Source organism: Argopecten irradians, chromosome 10 (assembly GCF_041381155.1).
Source record: "Argopecten irradians isolate NY chromosome 10, Ai_NY, whole genome shotgun sequence".
NCBI lineage: Eukaryota > Metazoa > Mollusca > Bivalvia > Pectinida > Pectinidae > Argopecten > Argopecten irradians.
The window spans coordinates 33517373-33531253 of NC_091143.1; the positions used below are offsets into that span (position 1 = coordinate 33517373).

The 13881-nt window shown below is 33.1% G+C and overlaps 1 protein-coding gene across 1 annotated transcript; it reads right to left on the bottom strand.

The window, feature by feature from the left end:
* Window positions 1-1844: 1844 nt before the first annotated feature.
* LOC138332806 (silk gland factor 1-like) lies at window positions 1845-3449 on the bottom strand. The gene is made up of 2 exons (XM_069280764.1): window positions 2549-3449; window positions 1845-2500 (listed from the first exon to the last, which is right to left on the bottom strand). The coding sequence occupies exons 1-2, from the start codon at window positions 3447-3449 to the stop codon at window positions 2379-2381; spliced, it is 1023 nt and encodes a 340-aa protein (XP_069136865.1). The 3' UTR covers window positions 1845-2378.
* Window positions 3450-13881: the final 10432 nt, after the last annotated feature.

A 13881-nucleotide genomic window follows, 5' to 3' on the forward strand; every position in this document is an offset into this window, starting at 1 on the left:
CTACGCTTACGTAAACTGTGCGGCGGTTGATACATCTAATTCATTACGATAATTTGCAACAAAATATGCTCTTCTGGATATGATGACGAGATCTGTTAGAATAACTAAGAAACATTAGATACATGTTTATTTAAATTTGCTGGTAGTATACTGATAGCTTTTCTGTGGTATGTATACGTGTATGTAATTCTGTATCTCTTGTTGTTTCAGTATTTTTTTTTATAGTAAAACAGTAAAAATTTGTTTCATTTCTGTTAACAGGTTCATTGAATAGACCACCTGTAAAATGTTTTACTGTAAACAATACCAGAGTATTGAATACAATAAAATTTATATTAAGGTAACTTTTTAGTGTAAAACTCACTTTGAAAAAATTGTGAGTGTAAATAATACGTTGTATCTGAAATAATTACACCGGCAATATTTCTTCACGTGAATTCACTTTTTTGTCCCGGTTCACGTGAAGAAATATTGCCTGTGTAGGGAAAGTAATGTTGATTAAATCCATTTGTCATGAATTCTTCTCTGTAAGATTAACTATAACTATGACGGCTGATATGTGGCATTTCGTTATTTCGCCTTACAAAAGCGATAACATCGTCTTTTCTAAAACCGAGTCGATTTGATCGTGCATCATCGTATAAATTATCTGTACTGTTCATGGAATTTTCTCACGTTGCAAAAAGGCACACATGCAAAATTTATAGCATATTTAATGTTTTTATGCTTATTTAAGTTCTAAAACATTTACATTTGTATATATAATATGTACATGTATATCATATCACTTATATTATTCTTTGCACAAGCTGTAATATTTATTATTGTATATCATGTATCCTGTTATTCTATTTGTGTAATCTTCGAAATGGATAAAATAAACAAAATGATAATTATAACAAATAACCAAGTATAATGGAGATGTACATATATATACATGTACATGTGCGTTACCATCCTGTCATGTTTATATTTCATACTTATAAATTCATCTCCTGTTACACATTTAATTGACTATTTTAGTGTGAACAAATATACAATAATGTAGATTGTGCCAAATTACCCCCCCCCCTCTAAAAAAAGAAAAGAAACAAACAAACAAACTACAACATCATTATTGATATCAAATAAGATTTTTGTAGGAAATGAACATCAATCATGCTGAACAAAATTAATATAATTATATTTTTGTTTTCATTTATTAATATTAATGTTCTTTGATAGGGGTTTAATTACTGCACTTAAATCTTGGAATATAAAATACTGAAAAAACCCAGTCATTGCCGATTAATATAACTCACCATTCTTAGAACGATTACACCTCGTATTCAATTTACTTCGGGTATCGATTACTACAGATGAATCGTTGATTGTCTTTCATCTTCCTCGTTAAAACCAATATGAAAATGCATGTTAAGTGGTCGTTTTTAAATGTCAAACATTCTTTTCGTCTGATTGTTTCTCTTTCTGTCTGTCCTTTTGTCGTTTGTTTCTCGCCATTTTCTCAGGTTGATTTACGCGGCTTTACATTTTTCTGCAGGACATTTTCACAATATTGTGGAAAACAAGTTACATTATTTCAGTAACTTGAATTATACTTTTGTCCATATTTCGTCTGTCTGATACACATGAGTTTTTTTTGCTTTGTTGACTATCATCAGATATTGATTTAAAAGGACACAAACTGCTTCAATACCAAGCCCATTTACGATTTCCTTCAAGTTACTTCAATACAAATGTAATAGAAAAAAATACTTAATTCATTGCTAGTTAAAGAAATCGTTCAATGATATTGTCAATTTGTGTCCATTTGTAAATGGTAAATAAAACTATAAAGATGTGAATTGGATTATCATTTTTAATTTATTGCACTATCACAGGTGAGATTCAAAACATGTTTTATATAAAAATCAAACATCGTACACACTTTCAAAAACACACTCTTAAACCGTGACTTATTCACAAATACATCAGTATCTTTCAATTCTTTACGCACATATCTATCATTAACACGCATATCTTGCAAAATGTACAACAGATGTTGAAAGTGATTAATTTACATAAGAACAATATCACGTGACAGAAATGATTTGCGTAGACACGTGCACAGCATCATAGTGACTCTAACTATGATCGTTACTTTTATCGGGAAATATTTTAGCACTAGAATTCACAAACATATATACATTAAGACAACAACATTCGTTACTTTAAAGAACTAGTTTCAAACACATCATAATGAATCTAAATTATGGACAAAATATCTTACCTTCTCTCTTAATACACATGAATCATATATACACAATTTTACACCAATATGTCATCAATTTAAAACAGAATTATCAGCATCACTTAAAGTCTTTATCACTCAATCTATGTTACTGGGACGCTTGGAGTCTGATCTGGCTGTTATATTGGGGACCACATCCGTAAGACTGCTGAAGCGCCGGATAATTTGTCAAAGAATTGTTCATGCTGGACACGGGAGGAACTTGGCTCCCTGGAAGGTATGAACTTCCGAGAGAGCTTCCGATTGAACCATTAGAACCAGAGAGGTATGATCCGCCGAGAGAACTTCCAAGTGAACCACCGAGGGAAGCTCCGATAGAATTGTTCATGTTCATGTTCATACTGTTGCTGCTGTAGTAAGGATTATAACTAGAGGATCCGGATGGGTTCCATGGTTCCGGTTTGGAAACTAGACTGCCGTATTGTTGAGATTGTGGAAGTCCTTGGGGGAAGGACCCGAGAGTGAGCGAGTTAAGAGATGGGTATGGTTTGTACCCGGAAGGAGGTGGAGGGTACAAACTGAAATGTCCAAAGGAATTCACGTGCTGTACCTGTGCATGCTCAGCCTCCCTCATCTTCTGTCGCTGCAGCTTAAAGCGCTTGGCACGGCGCAAGAAGCTTCCATTTCCGAACATGTCACCACAAGCTGGATGCAGCGCCCAATAGTTTCCTTTTCCTGGCCTTCCTGGTGCACGTGGGATTTTCACAAAACAGTCATTCAGGGAAAGATTATGGCGGATAGAATTCTGCCACCTTTGCTGGTTTTCCTTGAAGTAAGGGAATCTGTTCATGATGAAGGCGTAGATCTCGTTGAGCGTCATCATACCGGAATTGGAACTCTCTATCGCCATGGTGATAAGAGCGATGTAGGAATATGGTGGTTTGACGTCAGCAAATCGCCGGTTCTGTTGCGACAACGTGGAAGTGCCGGAAAACTTTCTTTCGTCGTCATCGTCCCCAGAGCTGCTCATGTCCAGTTCATCTTTGACATCGTCGACGTCGTCTTGCAGATGATCATGGTCGACAGTATGATCTGGGTGAATGTCTGGGTTCATCCCGTGCATCGATGATTGCAGTAGATGTGAGGTGGCCATCATACACGAGGCTGTGTCTGTCATACTATCCCTGCCGGTCAAATTCTGGTTACTATCCATTATCATTATGATGTTTTGCAAAATTAATAAGCCACGGAAAAATATTTTCCGAAAGTTCAGGTCGTGGCCGATTAAAAACTTATTGTGTACAAACAATGTTTATGTCCAATGGTCTTGTTTACATAAACAATCCACAAAGTTGTTTTCCAAACTGTTCACTGTTTGTGTATCCTGATAAAGTCTGCTTCAAAAATATTTCCTCTCTTCGCCAAAAAGTTAATTAATGTTTTGAGAATCAGTAGCGTTTGGGTTTTATCCTTCAACTTGGACAAAGCGCGAAATCTGATTGGCTGATCAGAAAGAATCGTAACCAATGGTCAAGCGTTCAATGGGTTCGTTTTTGTTATGTCCAGTTTTGATTGATAGGGCCAGTGGTCATTGTTACCCAATAACTCCGCCCACTGTTTGCACGAGCTATTGTTCCACTTGACAGGTTACGAAGGACAGCCACGCCCATTTTACCTATACGCTTATCTTGGGTGTGTGCACTCAACCGTGGCGTTTGTCCAGTAGTTTACGATTTTAGCAAATATTGGTCCAAACGTTTGAAATTGATCTGCAAATATGTACAGATTGGGATAATTTACGAGAAATATCTGATACAATGTTTGGATAAGAAACTTGACCATCTCATAAGTCACAAGAATACAAAAGTATGGTATTATCTCACATCGAAAGAATACGAATACATGCCGTGCTCTTTTAAACTGAATAAAGCAAAACTTGACATCAGTTTGAGTTTTCATACATAATGTTAAATAATGTATCTCAATTTTACGAACATGCCATGTGTCATAAAATCTTGTTTTGATTTAAAAACATTTGACTTATTCCAAATTAAGAGAAAACCTGAACCACATAATTTTTACATGTGGTAATGATTGAGTTAAACCATAGGCTATTTGTCTACAAAAATGGAATAATGACATTATCTATTCATCAATATCAATCTAAAAGAAAAAAAACGAAAGTAATTTTTTAAAAATATTTTGATACATAAAATGATAACGAAAGAATTTTGATGTTTAGACTAAGAACAAGCAGCTATGAATTTATTGTGGAAACTAGTAGACGGATTAATATGAATTATCAAATTACCTGTAGTTAATGTGAAACTAAGACCTTATGAAAATTATATGTCAATGCGTACTTCTACACGAGACCAAATATTATTAAATCCACATCTTATAAACTCTACAAATATAACAATACGTAGAGAAATTTATGTAAATTTATCAAAGGTATGTTTTGAAATTTATATAATTTGTCCTTCTATATTGCATTTGTTGAATGTTGTAAATATGTTTCTCTACACAATGTATTTTTTAAAGAGACAAATTAAGTTTGAAGGAGTTTTATCGAGAATTTCGTGTGGACAATATTTCATTGAATAAAGATATATTACAACAAATATATCATAAAGTGTTGGAATCGGAAACAAGTACGAAGACTATGTTGTTGTCACACTATTTAATTTAGCGTCACGATCAAAAAAATTCTACTTCAAAATCCGAAACAACTGGAACTCTTCACTCCTAACTCAAAAATGAGGAATTAATCTTGATGTATCCTCCATCCTGTCATATAAACATCAACAAATAGATTTGTGTGAAATGGCCACCGGATGGTGACATTTAATATAACATGAAAGATATCATAGACAAACAAATAAAAAGTCATACTGACTTAGGCATAGTATTATACATATCAAACAAAGGAGACACTTTGTAAAAAAAAGAAAAGCATGAGTGGGGTTTACCATAACTCTGCCACAAAACCAAGATGTTAAAAACTTCTAGGTTTTGCCTTTATATTGCACATTATTTTTTGACAATATTGCTTTTTAAAAATATGGTACATTTTTTAAGTTTTACTCTGATTATTCGGCGCTATATTTTCTTATAACATATTAAACAAGATAACTAACACAAATTATGTAAATCAATCGATCTTTTATATATCTAACTTCTGAATTCTGAATGTCCATAACAATCATTAGTATAAATTTTATGTAAACATAGTTTTCTGTCTCAACGTAATTAGACACATAACTGTCATACTGACTTTAAGGTGATAAACTTTTATTATAACATTAAAGTGAATAGTCGGGTAAAGAAAACCAGTCTAAATGCTTTCATTGGCCTTCCAAAAGTTCTCACATATTAATACGACGGTCAAGTTCTGCTTAGTTTCCCAGTTCTGACCATTAAAGTAAAGAAAAGTTGAAAGCATTGAAAGCGAGGCTGCGTGGAAATGTAACCACGGACATAGTCAGCCGGGAGGACGTTTTAGGATTCCTATACTTTAAATTAATTTCTACTTACGCAGACAGATTCGGACGAGAGATTTTATTTTTCCATTTCATAAGAAATTATACTGGATACATTCACACCATTTTTACCGACTTTAGCCATCGTTGCCCGACTGTTCACTTTAATGATATTTTTACTGTTTTAATGTGTCTCACAAACCAACCATATAGGCTGGGTGTTGATCATTGCATTGTGTATATTTTATACTGTATATTTTACTTTATTTTGATCCATACGTGACACTTTAATAAACTAATTTATTTTTATTATTTTTTAAAACAGAATATCTGTTTGATTTAAGCTTAAAATGCATGTGCAATGGCTGTTAAAAGCTATTACAAATATACTGTACAAAGAGGTCTGAAATCTTTTATTGAAACACATTTTGATTATTTTCTGAAATCATATACATCATATACTTGTATATTTTCAACAAAGACGTATTTGACACGAGTGTAATATTGAACTTGTCTAAGTCTTTATGATATTCGAAATGCAGTAAAACAAATATTTATAAGTTAAAGTGAACAGTCGGGCAAGGATGGCTAAAGTCGGTAAAAATGGTGTGAATGTATCCAGTATAATTTCTTATGAAATGGAAAAATAAAATCTCTCGTCAAAATCTGTCTGCATACGAAGAAATTAATTTAAAGTATGGAAATTCTAAAACGTCCTCCAGGCTCACTTTGTCCGTGGTTACATTTCCACGCAGCCTCGCTTTCAATGCTTTCAACTTTTCTTTACTTTAATGGTCAGAACTGGGAAACTAAGCAGAGCTTGGCCGTCGTATTAATATGTGAGAACTTTTGGAAGGCCAATGAACGCATTTAGACTGGTTTTCTTTGCCCGACTATTCACTTTAATAAAAAAATTCACAAGTCAAAACAAAAACAAAACATGCCTGCATAATAAAACACTCATTTTTAAAAACACAAATAAACAAATAGATAATTCAATGATGTTGTCGATGATATATAAATGTTGATGTTATTTGTTTGTTTGTTTCCATGAACTTAACATGTTTATTTTATTAATGATATTAAGAAGTCCAGTTACGTCAACAAAATATGCTCTAATATTTCTTAAAATTTGTGGACTTCTTTGAAGTTTTCCGGAATTTACACCCGGGAAATGCTTTGTTTCTTATAAAGAATACTCCAAACAAAAGCTTTGAGATTCCATAAAAAAGAAAATGCGAACATTTTAACGTTTTACCTTTAAACAGTAAGTCTGTTTTTCTAGGAAGGCGTAAAGATCAATTTAAACTTGTCGCCCTAAATTACCTCAAAGGGGGCCGTCCAATGTTAAGGGGAATAACTCTAGCCCAAAGCCGATCTGGTACTTTTGACTTAATTCACTTATAAGGCATTGTTGAGTTAATTACGTACAATAATGACTGGTAAGTATAATCTATGTATAGGTGCAAGGACTGAGAGTAAGTCGGCGGACTTCAAAGTCCAGAAGTGCTAGGTGAAAATGGGATTAGTGTTAATCCCACTCTCGCGAGATTAGAAGAGATCTGTGGCTTTCCAGAAAACATACCATGCGGTAACCGCCATTGTTGATAGAAGAATACACGTTTTGATAATGGATACTCAAGATAGATATATGGGTAGTTGTTTACTTAGTCCAACTTCTAAACATGTAACAACTAGTTCTCAAACGTTAAATGTTGAAAAAGGTTAAGCCTTCTACAAGATAAAAAGTTTCCTCCGTCGAAATACCGCATCTTAAAAGTCTATGTTTAGCGTCTACTTTTCTGGGAAATATTTTTCCAATAAAGGGAAGAAAGAAAATATTTGTACAGAAACCACTGGCACATCATATCGTTTGTCTTAACATTTTAATTTTCATTGATTGCATTAATTTTCTATTACCAACTTCAAATCATTTTTTGGTTTACCATATCTATTCGCATGAATCGACAAACAGAAAACGCGTCGAAAAATTAAGATTTAAACAAGCATTTTCTCTAAAAACAATAGAACTTTATTCTATATCAAAGATATGGTAGCCGCCGCTCATTTAATCCAATTGCATTAAATGAATAGTTACACATTTAATCACTTTTAAATATTATATTGATAAATCGTTCTAAATAAAACCGTTAAGAAAACTATATTTTTCATACAATCAACAATACACGTGTAATCCCAATCACGAAATTGTCTATCCTTGATACTCCAGGGGTTCCGATCACTTACGATCTCTACACATCTTTGATGAAATTGTCATAAATATTGAAAAGAGCGTCCATTCTTTATTTAAGTACAATCAATTACCCTGTACAAACACTCAATAATTTCTTAATCAGATAGCGAAATTAGTTTCATGTACTGATATTTAAATACTTAATATGATTGTGCAATTAGTATTGAAATTGAAATATATCTTACTACAAAAATTGTTTTTTCCCGTTATAATAAATAACTTTAATTTCGTTGCAGTTTCATATCTTTATATGCGCGATCGCTCTCCATATCCCCCAGAAAGGAAATGTCCGGCCACCACATTGCTACGATAAAGATCGATATAGATTATAGATTTCACAGATGTGAAGTAAGATAGTGTATTTCACTAATCCTGACAATATGACATACTTAGTCCCGGGCGTGATGCTGGCCCGGGGGTCGGGCTAATTGGCATGTGACAGGGTCCCGAGGCCCGAGGGGAAAACAATAACGACATTGACATAGTGTATTCGGAAGAATTTTGAGATAAACCGGAAGTGCGGTATATCTGGACATTTATGTTTTATATGCAATTTATATTTATCTTAATTTCTTCGCTAGCCAATGATTTTGATTACGTTACACTCGTGGAGTGTAAAGTGATCAGGAGCCTTGGCTAGCGAAGATGCTATTGGCTATATTTTGGTTACAAGTTTACGGTCTTTGTGGAACAGTTTCAATGCATAATTGGCTGTACGTACTTGCCTTCAAAATCGAAATTTGCATTATGACAAATCTTATGACAAATCTTTGGAATACCAAAAGACGCTGCATGACAATCACAAGAATGATTTCAAAATCTTATCTAAATGACTTGGAAGGCGCACACAAGTTATTAACTTATATGAAGCCCTCTCAAAAATAATTAAGGTTAAGATATACACCAGGTACATTACATGTACAAGTATGAAATTTATATTCATGTGTGACAGTTTAAAATATAACAACGTACAATATATAAAAGTTTTTCTTTTATATTCAATAACATACACAACATCATGCATGTAGAAACAAAAGCAAACCGGATGCCGTTTGTCTTTTCACCAAGAAAGGAAATAACTGACCGCTATTGTTACGATAAAGATCGATATAGATTATATATTTCACAGATGAAAAGTAAGATAGTGTATTCGACTAATCCTGACAATATGCCATGCTAAGTCCCGGGCGTGGAAGTGGCCCGGGGTTCGGGCTAATTGACATGTGACAGGGTCCCGAGACCCGAGGGTCAAAAAGCGACATTACAATGTACAACGTACAATTGTATTTAGTGTATTGTGATACTCTACTAGTTAATAAAAAATGTGCTATTTTAATATAAACCGTACTTTTTAGCTGTTTCCACAGATCACCACACATTGAAACTAATTGCAACAGAGTAAAACAATGATACATTTGAATGCAATATATTGTTGTTGATATGAAATGATTGCGGGCATTTTGCAGTTTCGTTTGTTTTGGATTTCTAGTTTCAACTTTTCACATCATAGGAAATTCATACGCTGTAGAAGCAACCTGCAACGCTGTAGAAGCAACCTGCAAAGATGAGGACTGTTATAAGTTTTGAAATTTTGCTTGGATTTCAAATTCAGCAATCGAATATTTTTCAAACTGCAAAATAAGGCAGACATGAAATATATTTATGTACTGAAAAATGTAGAAAGATGCAAATGCTATTGCTTTCATCTTGCTTTCATCTTTTATATACATACATACAATATGTATCTTGCACACGACGAATAGATGTCTTCTTTTTATCGGTCGTATTCCAAGTATACAAACGAATTAATACCGGATTTTTTAAAATGAAAATTATACTTTTCCTCAATATCACTTTCCTATTTGTTTGAAAACACAATCTGGCGAATTGATTTTAGGTGTACAAACAAATATTAATATGAGAGTTTCGCATTAATCGCTTCATCAATGGTATACATTCTCTTTGACACATACATTTACCTATATCATAAATGCAAATTTTATTATGAGTTCTATGATAAAAGAGATTGACTTTGCATTTCTTTCACAGCAAGCTGTCTGTCAAGGATGTGCAATGAGAAATTTCGCCAATGTGTTAGCATTTAAAAAATTGTCCTTTCTGCATTTTTTTAGTAATCGGATTTTCTGGAGGAAAAACAGCAATAATTTGACACTATTGTCTTTTTCTCCTATGACCGTTATCAGAAGAGAATGGTAATAATGATGATGTCATAATTACTGACCACAACAAAAACTGACCAAGCGTGTAAGTGATCTGACACGGTGTCCGCCTCTCGGACAGTGGTCAAAACGGCCAAGGCTCGCGGCGTTAAGTGAATTTACGGACAGAATAGATGTGATTACGCGGTAATCTGAACGGTTAATTCAATAAATGCTATCAACTGTGTGTAACTTCTCTAGCCACTACAGCTAAACAAATAAGTATACCTTGACCCATGGAAATACAATGTAGTCAAGAAAAGTCGGATGACAGACCTGACTTGCTTGTATTGAAATCATTCAGGTTGGCAAATGTGACATTTTTATACGATGGCTTGAAAACTGCATGTAAGATAGAAGTTCACGTCACGATAGAAGTTCTAGATTATTATTCTCTCTGTATTTCCTCCAATTTGAAGATTACAGAAATAGAATAACATACATGTAATACAATATTCAACATGGCTTAATCTGTACAAGAATAATGTAAGTGATGTGACAACTAGCTGAGTAGATGTACATACAACTATTTAGTACTATCTATAGTGCAGTATAGTGGTGCAAAATAATTAATAGACAATAATGTAAAGTCAGCTAATTAATGATTAATTACACTACCATGATAATTAATTGTACATATGTTGCAGTATCTGTATGAATATGTTGCGCGTGAATTTATTCATGTGCGACGTCGGCGTGTTTCATGTTTCCAATTTTCCTTAAAATGTTTTTTCCCTAGCATAATTTGATATTTCTTCGAACTTATCATTGTTCATATTTCTCATATACCAATCCCAAATGAATCTTCATATATGGAGGAATAAGGATATGACTGAACCGGCAAAAGGACAAATTGTGATATGATATTGAAATCATGCAAAACAAAGAAATGAAGTGAGTAAATAGATACACATGGAATGCAGAAATAGATTTGTGAAATGGGATGATGAGACTAGCCATAATTTGAAACCTTTAAAATAAGATAAAATCGTGAAAGTCATTTAATTTCCAATGTTAATGTTCTGAGATGTTTGTCGATCTTAACCGCCATGCATTATTATACATTATACCAGTTTCCGCATTATACATAGGATGTACATACATGTATGTATATACAGATGGTCCATATAAACCGGAATGTGAGATTATCGTGATCATCATCTTTATTTTCATCCAAAATAAACAAGACATGATACATGTAATTACATTTATGGTCATATAATACAACAGTATGTAATACATTTGTATGTTCAAAAATAGTCAAATATAAATAAATAAGTCACAAAAAAAATCCACAATATAATTTTCATATAATCATATAAGCTATGGGAAAGACAAAAATTGGTGATTTAAAATACTAAATTGTATACGATAATTAGACAGCCTTTTTACAAACGAAAATAATTATTATATAATTACGGGACACTTTACATAAAATCCTAAAATAAGACTCATTTATGTTGTTTTTACAATTGTTATTGTTAATTAAGATCTTAGGCATTGAAAGAAAATATCATAATTTGTACATCAACATAAATCAACAACGAAAACAATCTGTACTACTTCTCAAGCAAAATCATACTAATCCTGACCACATTGAAAATACAGAAATGCAGATATACTCTTCTCGCAGGATTGACCATTATTTTCTAAGCATTTCCTGCTTCAATATAAAGGCTTGTCATGTCTCACTATAACACCCATCTGAATTGGTTCTTTATAATTGTGTACAAAGAATTTACAGATCTCGAAATATGGGTATAATAATCACTTCAGAGCATTTTGGCCAAGGCTTTTTATAAATCTGTTGATTCAAGAATTAAGCAAAATAAACATTATGAACTTAATGGTTTAAGCCTAGGCGGATCATAATAGTCAGAAAAAGGTAGCAGATTTCTGAATGAGAAGTTGAGGAGTATTTTGTGGAAGGAAAGTGTCAGGATAGATTGCATTCCATAACGGTTAGGTGAGTAAATACCAGGTGTGCCTTTGGCTGGACAGGCCAAAGCAAACAGAACAGGTACTACAACCATCTCGAGTCCGAACTCAAGGACAAACGCCACAGAGGAGGGCCAGAACTTGGAGCAGGAATTTTAATCCATATCGGGAAATTTAGACACCTGTAGCTTGTGAAAAGGACCATACAAATTAGAAAACCACGAAGGACATTTCATTTGCAAGATGTAAATAAAGTGTAGGTGTATGTAGCTTCGTTTGCGTTGTAACTGTTTGCTGTTTTAATAATCAAACATAGGAAATGTCTTGGGTAGACACAACAGAAAGCCACAAGTCTATAAATGGGATCGTCTTTATCAAATTTGAAACATCTGTTGTTGGATTGTAAGTTAGATTTAAATATGTTATTCATTATGAATATAAAAAATACCACTACGAAGGAGTGGAAGTAGAGACGCTTGATATTGTATTGCCAAATGGGGCCCAGCACATGTAAAGTTATAGGGTGTCTCCTTTCTTGATGCTATACATTATATCATAAACTAAATTACAAATAAGAATCTGAAACTTTCAATGATGGTGATGATGTAAAGTTAGCAAATTATTGCAACTTATGAAGCCTTCTCCAATCAACATGAAATATTTACAGGTGATGACATAGTTATAAATAATAATTAAATTTACCAGAGTACATAATAACAAGATATACTATATATTATATTATTATATAATGTTCAAAATCTTCTGCTGGACTTTATGAATTATTGCACAAGTTCAAATACATGACAATTTACTTCCAAAGCCAAGTTTTCATTTCCGTAAAGTAATAAATTTCCCTTAGAAAACATTGCGACCTTTTGAAAGGGTAAAAACTGTAAAACCCCTAACAACAGCCAAAGGAATATGGGAAAGTAGGTGTTTATTAACTGTTTTATAACGCAAACGGATGCATTAATATTTGCATGGTATTTGATTCAGTAAAAAAAAAAAAAAGTTGTACAACGTCACTGGTGTAGAAGGAAAATCCATCTACATATGCTTTCAACTTCAACAAGATTTCATCAAATGGACTGAACATCAGGCTACGGGAAGGAAACCACATTAAGCATTGTATTCATATGCTTATAAAGTTGAGGTTCCTCCAGAATTCCATACTTATAATGATATAACGTGTTGAAAATTCTTAAAAAATAAAACATAATATTTTACATTTGTCAACCTCTTTGTGGAGTGATCATTCTTCTTTATTTCTCATCAACACTTTTTCATTTGGAATCGAGGTTAGCCAAGCCATTTTGTTCGTTTTGCCACACATCGACTGTTTCATTGGTTTATAATGTTTCTGGATAATACAATTATAAAAAAGTGTGAAGATGAAATGAATAGCTTATTTCATTGTTTGTTGTTATCTAGGCCATGCTATTTAACCCCTAGGTGGTGGTAATCAACAAATTCCATACCCTGAAATTACAAGTCGATATTCTGTTTTTTTTTAACAATTATAAAGTATTGATATATTTTACATTTAATTTTTTATTGATAACTTATCTCTTGCACAAATTTACTGTCCATTACGCTACATCATTGTTGAGTTTTACCGTATAACTGTTAATTTTCGTGGGGAGATATTTTCGCGATTTCGCGGGTCATTGCTCTGTTTGCGAAGATTTGATCCGCGATATATTGCGACATGAGTGCATTTAATATGTTCATATAAACAAATCGCGAAATGTTAAAGCC